At 45.1% G+C, this 16632-nt stretch overlaps 1 protein-coding gene across 1 annotated transcript in view; it reads left to right on the top strand.

Annotated features, from left to right (window-relative positions):
* COL19A1 (collagen type XIX alpha 1 chain) overlaps nucleotides 1-16632 on the top strand; it is a 363922-nt gene that overhangs the window by 323585 nt on the left and 23705 nt on the right. Inside the window, exons 40-45 of the mRNA XM_036871237.1 lie at nucleotides 2001-2054; nucleotides 8578-8622; nucleotides 11550-11594; nucleotides 11698-11760; nucleotides 15906-15941; nucleotides 16077-16121. Of these exons, the coding sequence (XP_036727132.1) occupies nucleotides 2001-2054; nucleotides 8578-8622; nucleotides 11550-11594; nucleotides 11698-11760; nucleotides 15906-15941; nucleotides 16077-16121 (288 nt within the window). The remainder of the gene's footprint in view (nucleotides 1-2000; nucleotides 2055-8577; nucleotides 8623-11549; nucleotides 11595-11697; nucleotides 11761-15905; nucleotides 15942-16076; nucleotides 16122-16632) is intronic.

Genomic DNA, 16632 nt, shown 5'->3' with positions numbered 1-16632 from the left:
CCGCCCGCATATCCTTCATTCCAATTTGAATCTCCTTTCATCTTATTGATAAAAATTTCCTCCTGGTCTTTCCTTCTCATACTCACACACACAAACATCCCCTCCGAATCATTCAGGGACACGTAAGCTTCTCACCGACTTTTCTGGAACACCCAAGTTTTTAAGTTAGTAACTGTAGATTAAGGTGAGAAACCTTCTTAAAAAGTATTATAATAAAGGATAAATTATAATTCACTTGGATTGGAAAGTGCGTGGCAACAAAAATGTAGACAGCATTGAGTAGAATTTGAAGAGATTAGGCTTCAAAATTTTTTAGCTGCAACAAAGAATAAAGAATAAAAACTAAGTGGACGACGTTCCTTGCTTTTAGAGATGTGAATTAAATGGGTGAAGCACAAAAACAGAAATGTGGAATCATGAAATTAACTACCAAGTAAACCTTCAGGTTTATCTTAGATAAAACTTTAGATTATTCCTTTGGGCTCCATGTCACCACCACCGGGCAACTCATTTCCGACCAGTTGCCCCGAATAGAGAAATACTACCTCATAGCATAGAGATAGATAAGCCAGGAATGGTCGAGTCACAGGTCACAGAGCAGAAAATGGAAAAGTCCCATCGGGGTAGGTGTGGCAGAGATACACTCTTCCAGCATCCTTCAAATCCCAGGACACCAGATCTGTACCACTGTTTCTAATCTTCTCAGTGAACCTTTACAGATAAAAATTACCCTTAATTGAATTTATTATCTTCTGAGGCACTCCATTTCATTCCCTTGGTATTCAATTTATAATTGGCTTTCAATTAAATATTTATTATTAGCTACTTTCAAACAAATATTGATTGATAGGCTGAGCACTGTCCAACCAATTCCTCTGTCCTAAAGAGAGTTGAGAATATAAACAAAGAGAATCAAAGGGCTTATTTCCTTTGTCAGTAACCCAGATCCTCTATTACAGAGCTTCATGCAGAATAGAATCTGAACATCTTTTTTTTCTGATTGACAGGTTACATATTGGTAGTTGCTTAAAAAGGCTTTTGAAGCAAAGAAAGTATCAAATGATATGCTTCCTCATTAAGCATCCCACGATAAGGACAATATCATAAATCATAATGGAAGTTAGAGTGTTGGTAATATTTTTGAAGCAGATTAGAATGAGGCATGCAAAAATACATTTACAGAAAATGACCTTGGGAAGCTACCTTTTCTATGTGATTATGTTGAAAACATCCAGTGTCTTAAGAAAATATTTGCAGTTAACATTAATTCATTAACAAGGAGGTATCAAAAACTACCCACTTTATCTCTCTTAATTTAAAACCCCTAATGTTTATTGTTCAAAGTTGGCAGCTTCCTTCACCCTGACCTTTCTAAAGGGGTTCCTTGAGGACCTACAGGCTCCAGTCAGCTGGGACCAGACACCAGCATATGTAACAGATTTTTTTTTTTAGCAGAAATGCTTACCTGTCTCCTCTCAGTGAGCCGTCATAAATAACTGCTCCTGGGCTGTCCTCTGAAGCATCCACAGTTCATGTCCAGCTCCAGGACATATTGAGGGATGATAAACTTTGCTTTGAGAGCTCCATCTTCATGCACTCTTAAAGACTTTAGTCTTGTTTTCTGATAATCTAGAGGGCTTAGGTACCTTATAAATTGGCAAAGTTTATTAAAACCCAGTCTTTCCTTCTAATTCTTATTGAAATTGGAGTTATCACTGACTAGAGGGATTCATTCAGAGCAGATTCTTCATCAGGATAAAAACAATCAATTAGAAAAGATACTCATACTTCTCCAGGGAATAGCTTTATTTTCAAACTGTTTCCAAATATCAAATGCAAGAATACAGATGCTTGAAAATAGAGCGTACTATTTACTTGCTAAATTACCAATTGATGTTTGAGGGAGTATTTTTTAGGCAAAAAATATCTTTGCTTTCGAAATCAATGCTTAAAAAACCTTTTGACCATTGCTTCTGTGTTCTTATGTTCATATTTAACAGGGAGAACCTGGTGCGATGGGGTTGCCAGGATTAGAAGGATTTCCTGGTATAAAGGTAAGTGCGGGGTTAGACGTGTGATCACTGATTGAACATTCAAAAATATTTATGGAGCACCTACTGTTGGACCAGGAACTGTTTTAGGTTTGGGGATGTATAAGGGAACAAAAGAGACAAAAATTATGTTCTAAGAAGGGGATACAGAAACTAAAAGAATAAACACAAATAACTAAATAATACCGTTGATAAGTGCTGTGGAATGAAAAAGTAGAGGCAGGTTAAGGGCATCAGGAGTGTGGAAGGGAAGGGTATCATTTTAAATCGGGTGGTCTGAGAAAGCAAGAACTGAGCAAAGACTTGGAAGAGGTGGGGGGCAGTTAGCCAAGCCAGAACGAAGAATGTTCCAGGCAAGATGAGTAAGTTCTAGAGATGTAGTGTATAGCAAGGTGACACTAGGTAACCGTGCTAAACTGTACGCTTGAAATTTGCTAAGCGTTTTCACCACACACACACACACACACAGTGACCTGTGTGAGGTGATGGGGAGGTGAATTAGCTTGATTGCGGTGATCATTTCACAATGTATACGTATATCAAATCATCATATTGTACACCTTAAATATATACAACTAAAAAAACTTTTTTTAAAAGAAGAAAAAGCAGCAGGTCTAAATGCCCTGAGACAGAGCATTCCTGGTACATCCAAGGAGACCCGGGGAGTGAGCGAGGGGGTATGGTAGGAGATGAGGTCAGAGAGGTGGGGTGGCGGTTAGGAGCAGCCCTGCCATGTTGAAGTCAGTGCTACTCACTGGCCAGTGGAGGACCAGTGCCAGTCTGCACTCGTTATGGGTTCTGGGGCAAGGTAAGCACAGAGATGGAGACAAAGCATTTAAACAACTTGTCTGGCAACCTGACTTTTGACGTTGCCATGATATCCAAACATGCGACCAGTAGACTCACCTTGGATCATGATGCATTAGAAAATAAATAAGTAAATAAACTGCCCCTTCCCCACAGGTAGTTTGAGAAACACTAATTAATAAGGAGGCTCACCAGCCATTGTAAGGACTTCGTCCTTCACTCTGAGGGAATACGGAGCCAGCGGTGGTTTCTGAGTAGTAGAGTGATGGGGCCCGCAGCTGTTGAGTGAGGATGGGGCAGGGAAGACACTATTCCTGTAGACGAGGGAGTGATGTCGGCTCAGATGAGAGCAGAAACGGTGGCGGTCGTGAGGAGCAGATAGGTTATGGACATGCTGCGAAGGCAGAACGACAGGGCTGATGGGATGTGGGTCTGAGAGAAGAGTCAAGGACGGCTCCATGGTGTTGGCCTCAGCAACTGGCGCGGCAGGGCGTCATCAACAGAAATGAGGACAGCTACAGATACACAATGATCCGGAGTATGATTTTGGACATGGGACTGAGTTTGGAAGTATCTATTAGACAGCAAAGTGGGGGTATTGAGTAGGCAGTACAATAGAAAAGTATGGAGTTTACAAAAGAGTCTAAGGGAATTCCCTGGCAGTCCAGTGGTTAAGAATCCACACTTCCACTGCAGAGGGCATGGGTTCGATCCCTCGTCGGGGAACTAAGATCCCGCATGCTGCGTGGTGCAGCCAAAAAATAAAAAATAATAATAATGATAAAAAAGAGTCTAGGGCTTCCCTGGTGGTGCAGTGGTTGAGAATCTGCCTGCCAATGCAGGGGACACGGGTTCGAGCCCTGGTCTGGGAAGATCCCACATGCCGCGGAGCAACTAGGCCCGTGAGCCACAACTACTGAGCCTGCGCGTCTGGAGCCTGTGCTCTGCAACAAGAGAGGCCGCGATAGTGAGAGGCCCGCGCACCGCGATGAAGAGTGGCCCCCGCTTGCCGCAACTAGAGAAAGCCCTCGCACAGAAACAAAGACCCAACACAGCCAAAAATAAATAAATAAATAAATAAATAAATAAATAAAATTTTTAAAAAAAGAGTCTAAGTGGAGATACAGATTGCTTGTCTAAGCATATAGATGCTATCTGAAAGTCAGAAGGCTGGATAAGATCACCAAGAGAATGACAGTAGATTTTTTTAAAAGAGAAGAGGATCAGTCAACTATACTCCAATAAAAATTAATTTAAAAGACAAAAAATTAAAAACAAAAAGAATGTTGTTTATTCACTCAAACAAATGGAAGAGGGTCAAGGACTGAGCCCCGAGGCCCTCCAACATTAAGATCAGGAAGAAATGGGGGAATGAGCAAGGGAGACTGAGGAGGAGTGACCAGGGAAATAGGAGGAAATGTTGGCTTCCTGGAAATCAAGCAAAGATCTCGTAGCAAGAAGAGAGAGTGAAAATCTGTCTCAAATCCTACAGATAGGTCAAGTAGGATGGGGTCAAGTAGGACGGCAAAGTACTGACATTGGATTCAGCAATATAGAGGTCACGTATCACCAGAGGAATGATCAGTTTCACTGTGTTGGTAGGAGCAATTACTGGACTTGAATGGGTTTAAGAGAGAATGACAAAAAAAGATTTAGAGACAGCAAATACAGTTTAAACAAGTGCTTAAGGAGTTTTGCTGCAAAGGAAAGTAAAGAAATGGGCCAGGGCTTCCCTGGTGGTGCAGTGGTTGAGAATCTGCCTGCCAATGCAGGGGACACGGGTTCGAGCCCTGGTCTGGGAAGATCCCACATGCCGCGGAGCGACTGGGCCCGTGAGCCACAATTACTGAGCCTGCGCGTCTGGAGCCTCTGCTCCGCAACAAGAGAGGTCGTGATAGTGAGAGGACCGCGCACCGCGATGAAGAGTGGCCCCCGCTTGCCGCAACTAGAGAAAGCCCTCGCACAGAAACGAAGACCCGACACAGCCAAAAATAAATTAATTAATTTAAAAAAACAAAAACAAAAACAAAAAACTAGGCACCACTGAAGAGCAATGGTTATCAAAAGGGAATGCAGATATCATACATACACACACTTTAATTTGTCCATCATGATCTCCAACATCGTTTCCAGGAAACACACAGACGTTCAAACAGAGAGATTCTGAGTTTCTCTCCTCCCCACTCTATTTCCCCCGTTTACTCTGTCTCCTTCCCAAGGGCTGGAATTGGAGTGCTGAGGGTTGTGGGGAAAGGGCAGGCTCCCTGAGAGCAGCCTGGAGCCACCGTTTCCCAGGAAACAGAGGAGGTGGGAGGGGCGTCTGCAAGGACCAGGGTGCTGAGAGCTGAGAGCATCCATCAGTGCAGCCTCCGCCATCCCCACTACAGGGTGTGGCATCCCCACATCCCAGAGCAGCACACAGAGATTTAGCTGAGAAACGTTCTTCCCACTAGGAGTTCACAGATTTGCTTTCAGAGAAAAAGCAGGCTCCCCTGGTATTTAAAAGTAGACAAACTTGGCTTCCCTGGTGGCGCAGTGGTTGAGAATCTGCCTGCCAATGTAGGGGACATGGGTTCGAGCCCTGGTCTGGGAAGATCCCACATGCCGCGGAGCAACTGGGCCCGTGAGCCACAACTACTGAGCCTGCGCGTCTGGAGCCTGTGCTCCGCGACAAGAGAGGCCGCGATAGTGAGAGGCCCGCGCACCGCGATGAAGAGTGGCCCCCGCTTGCCACAACTAGAGAAAGCCCTTGCACGGAAACGAAGACCCAACACAGCCAAAAATAAATAAATAAACTTAAAAAGAAAAAAAGAAATGGGCCAGCAGCTGCTGGAGGAGATAGGGCAAGGTTTGCTAAAATGAACTTTAAGACCACAGAAGTAGCAGACTGTTACTGTGCTGAAGAAAGGGGAGGGGGATGACGAGATAGGAGGAGAGGGGAGAATTGCTGGAATGACATCCTTAAATAGCTAAGAGGGAAGGGGACCTAGAGCATAAATGCAGGGTTTGGCTTCAGAGAGAAGCATGGGTAGTTCATCTATGGTAACCGGTGGGAAATCAGAGAATAGGGGTACAGATGCTGGTATGTGGGCACATGAATTGGTTGGAGTCTATAGAGGTTCTTTTCTGATTGCTTCAGTTTTCTCAGAGATGGAGGAGTCAAGGTCATCATCTGAGAGTGTGGTAGGGAGAAGAGGTTGGAGATTTAAGGAGAAGGTCTTCTCAGAGGGAGGGAAAATCCAGGGACCACAGAGTGTGATGGCTGAGCAGAACCCCCTAGAGCAGGGGTCCCCAACCCCCGGGCCTCGGCTGGTCCGTGGCCTGTTAGGAACTGGGCTGCACAGCAGGAGGTGAGCGGCGGGCGAGCGAGTGAAGCTTCATCTGTATTTACAGCTGCTCCCCATGGCTCGTAGTACCGCCTGAGCTCCGCCTCCTGTCTGCATTATGGTGAGCTGTATAATTATTTCATTATATATTACAATGTAATAATAATAGAAATAAGGTGCACAATAAATGTAACGCACTCAAATCATCCCGAAACCATCCCCCCTCCCCCACCCCAGTCTGTGGAAAAATTGTCTTCCACAGAACTGGTCCCTGGTGCCAAAAAGGTTGGGGACCGCTGCCCTAGAGGTTCATGGTCATGAACTGAAGTGAGATTATGTACCATGTACATACGCTCAGGCAAAGGCACAGAACAGGAGGGGAGCTGGATTTAAACAAGGCTCCAGTTTTGACAAGTGAGTGCAAGAAGCAAGAATGGGCCAGGAAGCCAATAGTATACACAAGGGAGTGATTATAACAAGTGACCGTGGAATTTAAACTAGATAAATAAGGAGGAGGGGCCATCTAGGCAATGCAGGATAATGAAAAATTTGTATCATGGATGGATTAGAGATCTTGGTGACATCAAAAGTTTTGGGGGTTCAAGGTACTCAAGGGAGTGATTTAGAATGATGGAAGATGATGGTCCAAGGTTGGAATGCATGCAGTGGAGGTTATGGAGGGATATGGTTATTGTTTTTGACAAGGTCTCAGGTATAACTATGGAAATAAGAGGCCATTCCATTAGGGGAGAGTGGTTCAAAGAACTGTGAGACCCGATTGTTGGAAGGGCCATCTTATCAGAGAGGAGCCCTCTTAACATTCACCTTTATCAGATATCCAAATGTTTCCATTGAATGAAAAGCTCCAGTATATTCATTTCCAGGGTAAAAATCCTGTAATTAAAAAAGTGCAGAGTGGAACTGACAAGGATTCCCTGTTTACATCCTTCACCCATTTTTCTACTAGTTCTTTTTTTTTTTTTTTGACTGTAGCTATGCTTTATTTATTAAAGATACTACTTTTCTATCCTATATGGTGGAGGCTTTATCCTGGTTGGTCCTTGCCTTTCATTTTTATGTTTAATCTTATTCTGTATGTAAATATAACTTTTATGTGGTCAAATGTAAAACTGTTTTCCTTTATGATTTCTTATTTTGCTTTTATGCACGAAATGACTTTTGTTCTCATTCTCAAGCAAAATCAGATAATATGACTTGATTTTCTTCTAGTTCTTATTAATTCATTTTATTTTTATATAGTCTATATGGAATTTATATGGAGTATAATGCAAAGAAGGGAATCAGACTTTTTCAATGAAATTATTCAATTATTAGCACTATTTGTTGAATAATACAGCCCTTTCTTTACTAAAATTCTATTATAAATGTTGGTTTGTTTCTGAGGTTTCTGTTATATTGCATTGATATACTGCTTAATCTTGGGCCAGTATTCCATTATTTCAATTATTATAGCTTTATTGTATGTTGAAATACGATATTGCTAACCTCTTTATTATTCTTCTTTTATTTTTTCTCTTATCTTCGAATATATTTATCATCCTAAGTGAACTTTAATATCATTTGATCAAGCCACAATTTGTAAAAATTGCATTAATTTATAAATTAGTTTGGGTGGCAATGACACCTTTATAGCACTGTCATACCCTCCAAGAACAAAACATCTCTCTCCATTTAATCAAGTCTTCTTTTATGTCCCTTAGGGAACTTAGGAAGTTTTTTAATGTAGATTCTGCTCAACAAAAATTGCCATTTTATTACCCCATATATAATCAGAAGTATTTTTAGCCTTGTCGGCTTTATCTAAAATACTACATTGCCTTTGGAAAAAGGGTTGAGTCAGTCCACTGTTCAGAGCAATTCCAGGGCTCTTCTTATTGGTCTAAAGAGGAGAAGCTACAAAATCCCCAGTTCTAAACACATTTATTCTAACCTACATCCAATGAGACAAGTACAGCGAAAGCTTGTTAGAAGACATTCAGTGTGCTTAGCTTTTAAGTATTGGTAATGAATTACTTTTGAATATGTGAAATAAAACTATTGACTGATTTTACCTGTAAGTATGTATGGGGTTCTGTTTAAAAGAATAGGTCACAGAAATGATACCATGAATGCTCGTTTTCATTAAGATTATTATTTGCTTTGGTTTTATGGGGAAAAAAAAGAGAGAGAGAGAGAGAGAACTTTAGTAGGTTCCACTGGCTGCAGTTTTCATTTTGTTCTTTTCCCATCTGGCCTCTAGCTTCACCCAGCTGATACGGGTAACATTTATAAGTTCCAAAGAGAAGCTTTACCAAATCCAAATTATTATCTGAGCATTAATTTTATCGCTGGAGGTTTTATAGATATCATTATAAATAGTACATTTTTTCCAGGGAGATCAAGGCCCGGCAGGTCCCCCTGGAGTGGCAGGAATCTCGGTGAGTCCAGATTCTCTCACGTCGGTTTCACGGGCACCGACCGTCAGAAGGGCTGGGAGCACGCGGTGACACCTTAAACCTCCGGTTTAAAAAGCAGAACCATCCGTCCCTCTCCCACCTCAAGAATGCTCCTTTCTTTATTTTCATCTTTAAATTTTTTTCTTTGTTTTTTTCTCCCCAACTCACTTTCACATGGGAAGGGGAAGCCCAGTTACCTGTGTCGATGCATTAAGATAGCACAGCTCTGAGAAGCTTGTTGGGTTTCTCTCTTCCTGTCATAGTTCAGGGTTTCTTGATCCTCAAAAGGCAAAGTTCTCAGCCTCAGGCATGTGCTGCAGGGTCTTCTTATTAACCTGCCATCTGCCTGAGTTCTCCCTCAGCCAGGTGTTATTAGCAGAGCTTTATTGCTGCTAATGTTTCCTCGTAAACTAGCCCTTCCAGCCTCTCAATCATTTTTGTTGCTCTCTGGTGTCGAATGTTTTAATCTCATCAAGGTCTTTCCAGATGAATAGGAAGTGCTCCAGGAAAGGTTAAAATCATTTCTCTGAGCCCTAGGGATCATTCTGATCTTCATTCATGAGGCTCTAATTAAAACTTTGTGGTCAGGCTTGATGAATAAGAGCCCACTTATCCTCGCTAGGTGCCCCTGCAGGGTGGGCCAGGGTAGGAAAGTCAACGGAAACCGTGTGCTTCAGTCACAGGAACGTGAGGAAGATAAGAAAGGGCCCTACCATCTCCACCCAGCACCATCCAGACCCTCCTACCACGCCCCCCAGCACCCCCATCCTTCAGAAGGAGGGTAGCCCCTCTACTTGACTCTATTTAGTTGCTAAATCTAACAACAAAAAATAAAAACCCGTCCACACTCCATAGCAAAGCATCCTGTATGAAGGATAACATCCCCTTAATTAGCTGCTTTAGATCAAGTGAAGTATTAGTGTGACTGTAAAAGTAACATGAAAATATTTTCTTTAGCAAGCACTGCAGAATTTTTGGTACACGAAAGCGTTCTTCTTGAAAACTGGCTCACACTTATCCCCCTCCTCCCCGCCTTCCCCTGCTCACTGCCGCTCCTAGCAACATATTTGCAACTGTTTGTGGAATTGCCCTGAGTCCCCTGCAACCTGCCTCTCAGGGTGCCTTCACAGCCTGTTTTTGTTTCCACCTTATAATGAAGTGTAATGCCCTACAGAGCTCACTCAAGCGGGACTATAAATTACTTTCAGCCATTACCCTAAACTGAGTCTACCTTCAAAGAAAAAATACTAGCAACCATTGAAAGTATTGAAAAAACAAGTGACAGGATCAAAAGACGATCCAAATGAAGAATTCCAAGGATATTTTGAAGGATGCAGCATGACTGAAATTAGAGGCTAGCCTGCCACTTGTTGGGATGTCTAAGATGTAATACATTTACCTAAAAAGCAGCTTTCCTATCTCATCATTAAGAAGATTAACTGACAATGACAGAAATACGGAAGGGTAAAAATTTTGCACACTGCAACTATACAACTGGGTAGTTAAATGTGCAACTCTCTTTTTTGTAACTGGACCACACTGGGGCTTGGAAAATGAAATAGTTCAAAGATTCTGGAAATAGTGACAGTTACACAGCAGTGTGAGTGTACTTCATGCCACTGAATTGCACACATAAAATGGTTTAAATGGTAGATTTCACGTTATGTATATTTCACCACAATAAAAAACTTCGAAGGTGATGGTTCTGGTTGAAGCAGGAATGTGTCTACCTGCTGAGCACATCACAGGCCTCTGCTGAGAGCCCAGCGGCCGGGCGGTCCTGCTCTTCCTGGAACAGAGCTGTCTGTTTCCTCCCTAGTGTACTCGGGCCCTCCAGGGCCTTCCCCAGGGCTCTTCCTGCCCTCCCTCCCAGGACGGCGTGTGGGCAGAGGGGGCAGCATGCCCTACCCAGGGCCTCCGAGGTCCCTGCCAGCACCGCCCGGCCTTCGGGATCTTCGTCTGGAGCTCCAGGCCCAAGCGCCCTGCACCCCTGAGTCCATGCCAAGACCCTTTGGGACACTGGCTTTCTCAGCCCTAACACATCCCCCAACTCAGGTCCGTGGGATTCCAGGCGCTTCTGCTGCACGCGGGCGGTGGGAGCCCGGATGCCATCCCGGGGCCTTGTGTCTGCCTCGCTTCGGTCCTCAGCTGTAGCTGGCCTGCCGGGCGGTCTGCTCCCAGAGTTCCATACGGCAAGTGGGGGAGAGGGCCTCCCTCTCACTTCCCTTGCAACCTACCGGGACTTCCATGGTCTCAGTCCCACACCTGCATCTCCAGCCGCATGAGGTTCAAGGTGCAGGCGGCGGCTCCTTCTCAAAGGCAGGATCCTTAGGCCTGGCCTGGACGCCTGGGCTCGTGTCCACTGCCGTCTCTGCTGGTCTGTCTTCCTCTCTCATCCCTCCTGCGATCTCTCTCGCCCACGGTTTCTCTGTCCGCAGTCCTCCAGGCTGTGGTAGGCTGGGTCACACCAACCTTGTCCCCTCCTTTCAACAAAACGGCCTTTCAAATCAACCATTCTTCTTTTCAGGCTATCTCCCTATGAACTGAAAAGCCTTCTTGTGAAAATCCCAATCTAGGAAGGACTTCTTTGACCCACCGTGCCCTCCTTCCCCCTAAAGTAAAGAAGATCTGCCCATCAAGAGGGATTTCCAGAAATGAGGATACACTGGCTTAATATTTTCAAAATGCTTATCCTCCCTGCCGTACCACACACCCACATGTGCACTGAGGGACCGCCCTCCCATCTGCCCAGCGTAGTGTGGTCCCCGGGACTCTGGCCAGTAGGGATGCCAGGTCGGTGTAGAGCCACACCTGCAGCACGGGTGGTAAACGCTCAGGTGGGGGAGGGAGGCGCATGGCCTTATTCAGTAATCTGGCTTCTAACATCTCCCCTTGGCTTGACTTCCCAGGGGAAACCCGGAGCCCCAGGCCCTCCAGGAATCCCAGGAGAACAGGTCAGTTGCCCATTCCTTACTTAGCCGTTTTCCTTGTGTTGTACTGCATGCAGTTTTGAAGCTCTTCTTGGCAGCTAACGTTTGTCTGTGGCCACGTCTACAGGGTGAGAGAGGGCCTGTTGGAGACATAGGATTCCCTGGACCAGAAGGACCCGCAGGAAAGCCCGTAAGTCCTTTATCTATTGTTTGCCAGTTTAAGAAATGTGCTAAGCATTGCCTCCTTACCTCTCTCTTTGGAAAGTCTGAGATTGGAATAAGTAGTTTCCAAGTAAGTAAGAGCAGGTCTGCAAATGGCTTCTGAGGGTATGGTTCTCACTGAGGGCCCAGCTCCCTGTGAGTATCTCTATGTCTTAAACCACAGTGAGAACAGTGAGGTCTTTTGTTTTAAATGTCAGGAAATTAGACTCATTATTTCTCAGGTCTGATGTTCTCAGCGGAGCTAAAACATGAAATGGGCTGTCACATCCTGAAATATGAAGACTCGCAGATATAACACCTGTGTGTTAAGCTAGAGAGGAAAGAAGCTCTTGTATCAGATCCCCTCCTTTACCTGTGGGCCTTGTTCTTACATGGTCATAAATCACTGCTGTCAAATACATCATCCCCTCCTGTCCTAAAAGAGCTCTTGGCTACTGATATATAATACTGATGTGACACTGTAACAACCATTCCTACTAATTCAGTTCAATTCCACATATTCTCAGCTCATCCCTGCCGTCTGCTAAGGATGTGCTGGGCCCCGAGGGAGGGGATATAAAGAGGAATAGACATACCTCACTCTCGGGTGTGCTTTTTATAGAAGTCCCTGCTCCCTTTGCTTGTTTCTGCGCCGTGGGGTGGGCGGGAAGGGGACGCTGTTAGGAGAAGGGGGGCTGAAGGTGACCGCGCGGTGCAGAGTTCAGGAGGCTGCTCAGAATCTGTGAAGCCACAGGGTAAGGGCATTCCCTGGCCACAGCCTCCCCAGAGAAGGCAACATGAACACACGGGAAGTGCATGCAATTTAGAGTCAGGAAGATCTGGGTTTGAGTTACGACTCAAAGGGTTTGTGAGTCACTTAAGCAACGTGACATATGGTAAGACATCCAATGCCTGCCGTGGGAGACGCCCCATTAATATTGGTCTCATTCCCTACCTCCCCTCCCTCCTTTTTACCAGCTCCCTATCCCAGCCCCTGTAAGCCACTCACAAATGCTTGCCATCCAGTTCCCAGGGGATTATGCAAAAAGCAATCTGTTCATTGAGCAAATACTTCTTGAGCGCCTACTACATGCCAAGCACTGGGAGCTTTCAGCTCATCGGATTTACATTCTAGTACAAGGACACAGACAACAAACAAATAGACACACACAATTTCAGGGAGAAGATGATCTGAGCAGGGTGAAGCCCTAGAGTAGAATTTAAATAGGGCAGTCCATAAAGGCCCACCCCTTGAGCAAACCCTGCATGACGGGAGAGCTCAAGCCATGGGGAGGCCAGGAGGGCGGGGGGCAGGGGGACCTTGTTCCAAGAAAAAGGAATGGCTAGTAGAGCCTGCTGTGTTGAAGGAAGGGAAGAAGGCATGAAGGCAGGAGTGAGCTGAGCTAAAGGAGAGTGGCAAAGATACGGAGGGAGAGGCAGGCAGTGGCAGACCACGAGGAACTTCTAAGCCAGGAATGGAGGGTGGGTGTCATGTGAAGTCCGATGGAGACCCACTGGAGCATCTGTAGCAGGGAAGGAAAATGACTGCATCTTAAGGAGTACTCTGGGTGCTGCGCGGAGGGCAGAGCGTGGGGAGCAGAACTTTGAAGCGTCGCCGTGATCCCCATGAGCAATACAGATGGTGGGAAGAGGAGATTTAGGACGTGCACTGAAGGGGGAGCCAGCAACACTCGCTGATGGACCAGACAGATGCAGAGTGTGAGGAAGAGACCAGTCAAAGCCGTGGTTTGGGGTCTGAGCGACCGGGTCAGGGTGGTATGTTTGGTGAGACGGGTGGGTTTGGGAGGAAAAACTTGAGCTCTCTGTTGTAAAACTTCATGTTGAAGCACTAGTCGACATCCAAGTGGATTTCTAGTCAAGTAAGCAGTGTATGTGTGCATCTGGAATTAATGGAGAGGCCAGGGCTGGAGAGACTGATGTGGGTATCTCAACCTGAGCCTGGATGCAGTAGGGTCACCGCGAATTGGGAAGAGAACAGGGCTGTCAGGAGAGGATATGGCAGAAAGACTGAGAAGGTGCAGCCAGTGAGATGTGAAGAAAACCAGGCGAAGGCGGTTCCCTGGATGTGGAGGGAGGTAAGTGTTTAAGAGAAACGAGAGGAAAACATACAGAAAAGTAACAGAGGAGCTGACAATTCTCCCCCAGGTTTGGAAATGTGGACCTCATTGCGGGGAGAGTACAGCACGGTAGGATCTTGATAAGAATGAACCCGTTGACAGGGGACATTTGAAGATACAAGAGAGTGGACTTAGAGTAAGGAGAGAAGACTCCCAAGGAACAGGGCAGAGCATCCTTCTCACTGGGAGGGGGCGGGCGGAAGTCCGAGTACCTATGCGCACAGGTGCGTGGCTCTGGCGGCGGGGATGTGAGCGGGTCCTCTGCTGTCATTTTCTCAGTGAAGCACGGAAGTCATCAGTTGACCATGAGGAGTGGGGTGGTGATGCTGGAGGTTTCGTGAGACAGGAAAATATGTGCAAGTACTTTTGGAAAGAAGGAGTCAAGGCAGGAAATACAGAAGGATGGCTGGTGATGCGGAGGGGCTGCTTGGGAGCTGCTGCCATACGTGTAGATCAGAACGCCTGAGCGAGGGTAACCCTTCTTCTTCACCCACAGTCAGCTGCTCAGACGCAGGTGTGCAGCGGAGGGAAAGCTGGTCATACTTTCTGAGTTAGAAAAAAGCATAGGGTTCTTGCAGATAAGTGAGACGAGGGGGATAGAGGTAAATCCACTGAGGCTTTTGTAAAAAATTCTGAAAGCAGAACTCACCCCCCACCCCCCGCCATGGAGAACAAGTTAGTAACACCTTCATAGAAAAGAGAACACACATGAGAGTCACTGATGAATTACAAGGGACAAAAAATTATCTATAGGTTTATTCGTTTTCTTGTATTGTTACCAAAAACACGAATTATATTTTTACACCAGATTTATCTTCTTTTATTCAAGTGACACAGTTTCTTTCACATCCTCTCCTTCATCAGCTTTATCCTTTTTTTGCTTGTGTTTCTGGATGACATAAATCCTTTGAACCTGATGCTTTGGGCAACGTGGTCTTAGTTAAAGTGCTCTAGATAATTCCCAGGCTGTTCAGGAAGGCCGGGGGACTCTGGTTGGGTTCCCAACTGTGGCAGGTGTTAGTGTGATTTACAGCAGTGAAAACACAGGCTTTTCTGCAGATCCATCCTTGCGGACTGCACTCCAGCACAATCAGAGTCTCCCAGGCTTTTCAGAGGAGCAAGTCCATGCACCTGCCTGCTGGCTAAGAAATCATTTCCTCACCTTGATCTCCCTCTTCAAATCAAATCTCAGAGACGTACCTGCTGTCTCACTCTCAGTATTTGATGTGACCCCAGGTGCTTTCCCTTCTTACACCTCCCAGTCAGTGGTTCTCCCAGGCTTATAAATCTGCAAGCAGAACTGGGCTTTATTCCCACCTCCAGAACTGCCTTGTAAAGTTCGGGAAACTTCCAATTTACTAAGAAAAAGCTACTACTTAATACTCTCAGAAAACATGATTACAGATTTCTCACTGTCCTTTCATATCTTCTAACTGAAAAATAACAATCGTTCTCTGGCTGACAGTCTATTTCATAGTGGCATCTGGCTCTGGCCATGTTATGAGATTTCTCAAGCAGCAACGGAGACCATTTACTGAGAATGACTCTCTTTGGTAGGAAGATTGTTAGACGGGAACAATAAATACCATACACCAGCCAACCAGTGCCATGGGGAACCTTCTTATTTCTCAGAATGTACCTAATGGAATCAGTAAGGAAAATAACCCTGTTGACTATTTACAGTGAGCTAGGCATTTTCTGTTATTTCCCTAAATCCTTAGTTTTAAGGCCATTATTTTATCCTGACTTTATAAGTGGAGAAGCTGACGCTATTAAGGTTAAGTAAATTGCCTGAAGTAAATGGAACTTGCAAGTGACAGAGTCAGAATTTAAACTTGGGGCTGACTCTATCGATTTTGTTTTCCATTTCGCCACACTGCCTCACCAAAATCTCAGTAGAAATATGATAAAGTCCTTGAAACTTTACCCTTTTGTTGCATTTAATTATGTCTGTTAATGCAGAATGAGAACTATTGATCATTTTTTGTCTTTACAGGGAATAAATGGGAAAGATGGATTACCAGGTGTGCAGGTATGGAAAATACTATTGAAAATAAATGTTCTAATGCAAAACTACATCCAGATTACCTGCCAGAGTTCCTGATCCAGCAGCCTGATGAGAAATCTTGGCACACAGTGATTTTTAGTGCTGACATTTGTTTTTCAGGGCATCATGGGTAAGCCTGGAGAGAGAGGCCCCAAAGGAGAACGGGTATGTACATTCCTACTGTGATTGTTATTTAAGTCTGTCTCCACAACTGCCCCCTCATTTGAGTTACACAGTTATGTTCGTAGACCCCCTCGAAATCTCCACGTATGAAAAGGCTAGGGTGTATGTGATCCAAGGTCTCTGCCAGGCATAAAATGGGACCATTCAGGGAAACAGCAGCAGGGCCTATGGCAGATACCCCTACCTGGTTTGCCTTTATTCACAACTAAGTCTGGTTTGCTGTTCCAGTTTGGAAAGCTTCTATCAGCCTCCTGTCTCAGACACATGTCCCTACTGTAACCATCACCTGTGTGTTCTTTACCTGAAGTAGGGTTTCTCCACCTCTGCACTGTTACTATCTGGGGCAGATAATTCTTTGTCACAGGTGCCTGTCCTGTGCTTTGTAGGATGTTTAGCGGCATCCCTGGCCTCTACCCACTAGACCCTGTACAACCAACCTCCCTCCAGAAATGTCCCCTTGCAACTCCAAATGCCTCCCTGGGAGCAGAGGTGT

Source organism: Balaenoptera musculus, chromosome 12 (assembly GCF_009873245.2).
Source record: "Balaenoptera musculus isolate JJ_BM4_2016_0621 chromosome 12, mBalMus1.pri.v3, whole genome shotgun sequence".
In the NCBI taxonomy this organism is placed as follows: domain Eukaryota; kingdom Metazoa; phylum Chordata; class Mammalia; order Artiodactyla; family Balaenopteridae; genus Balaenoptera; species Balaenoptera musculus.
The sequence above is the reverse complement of the archived record's forward strand: the minus strand, read 5'-3'. Positions and strand labels throughout refer to the sequence as shown.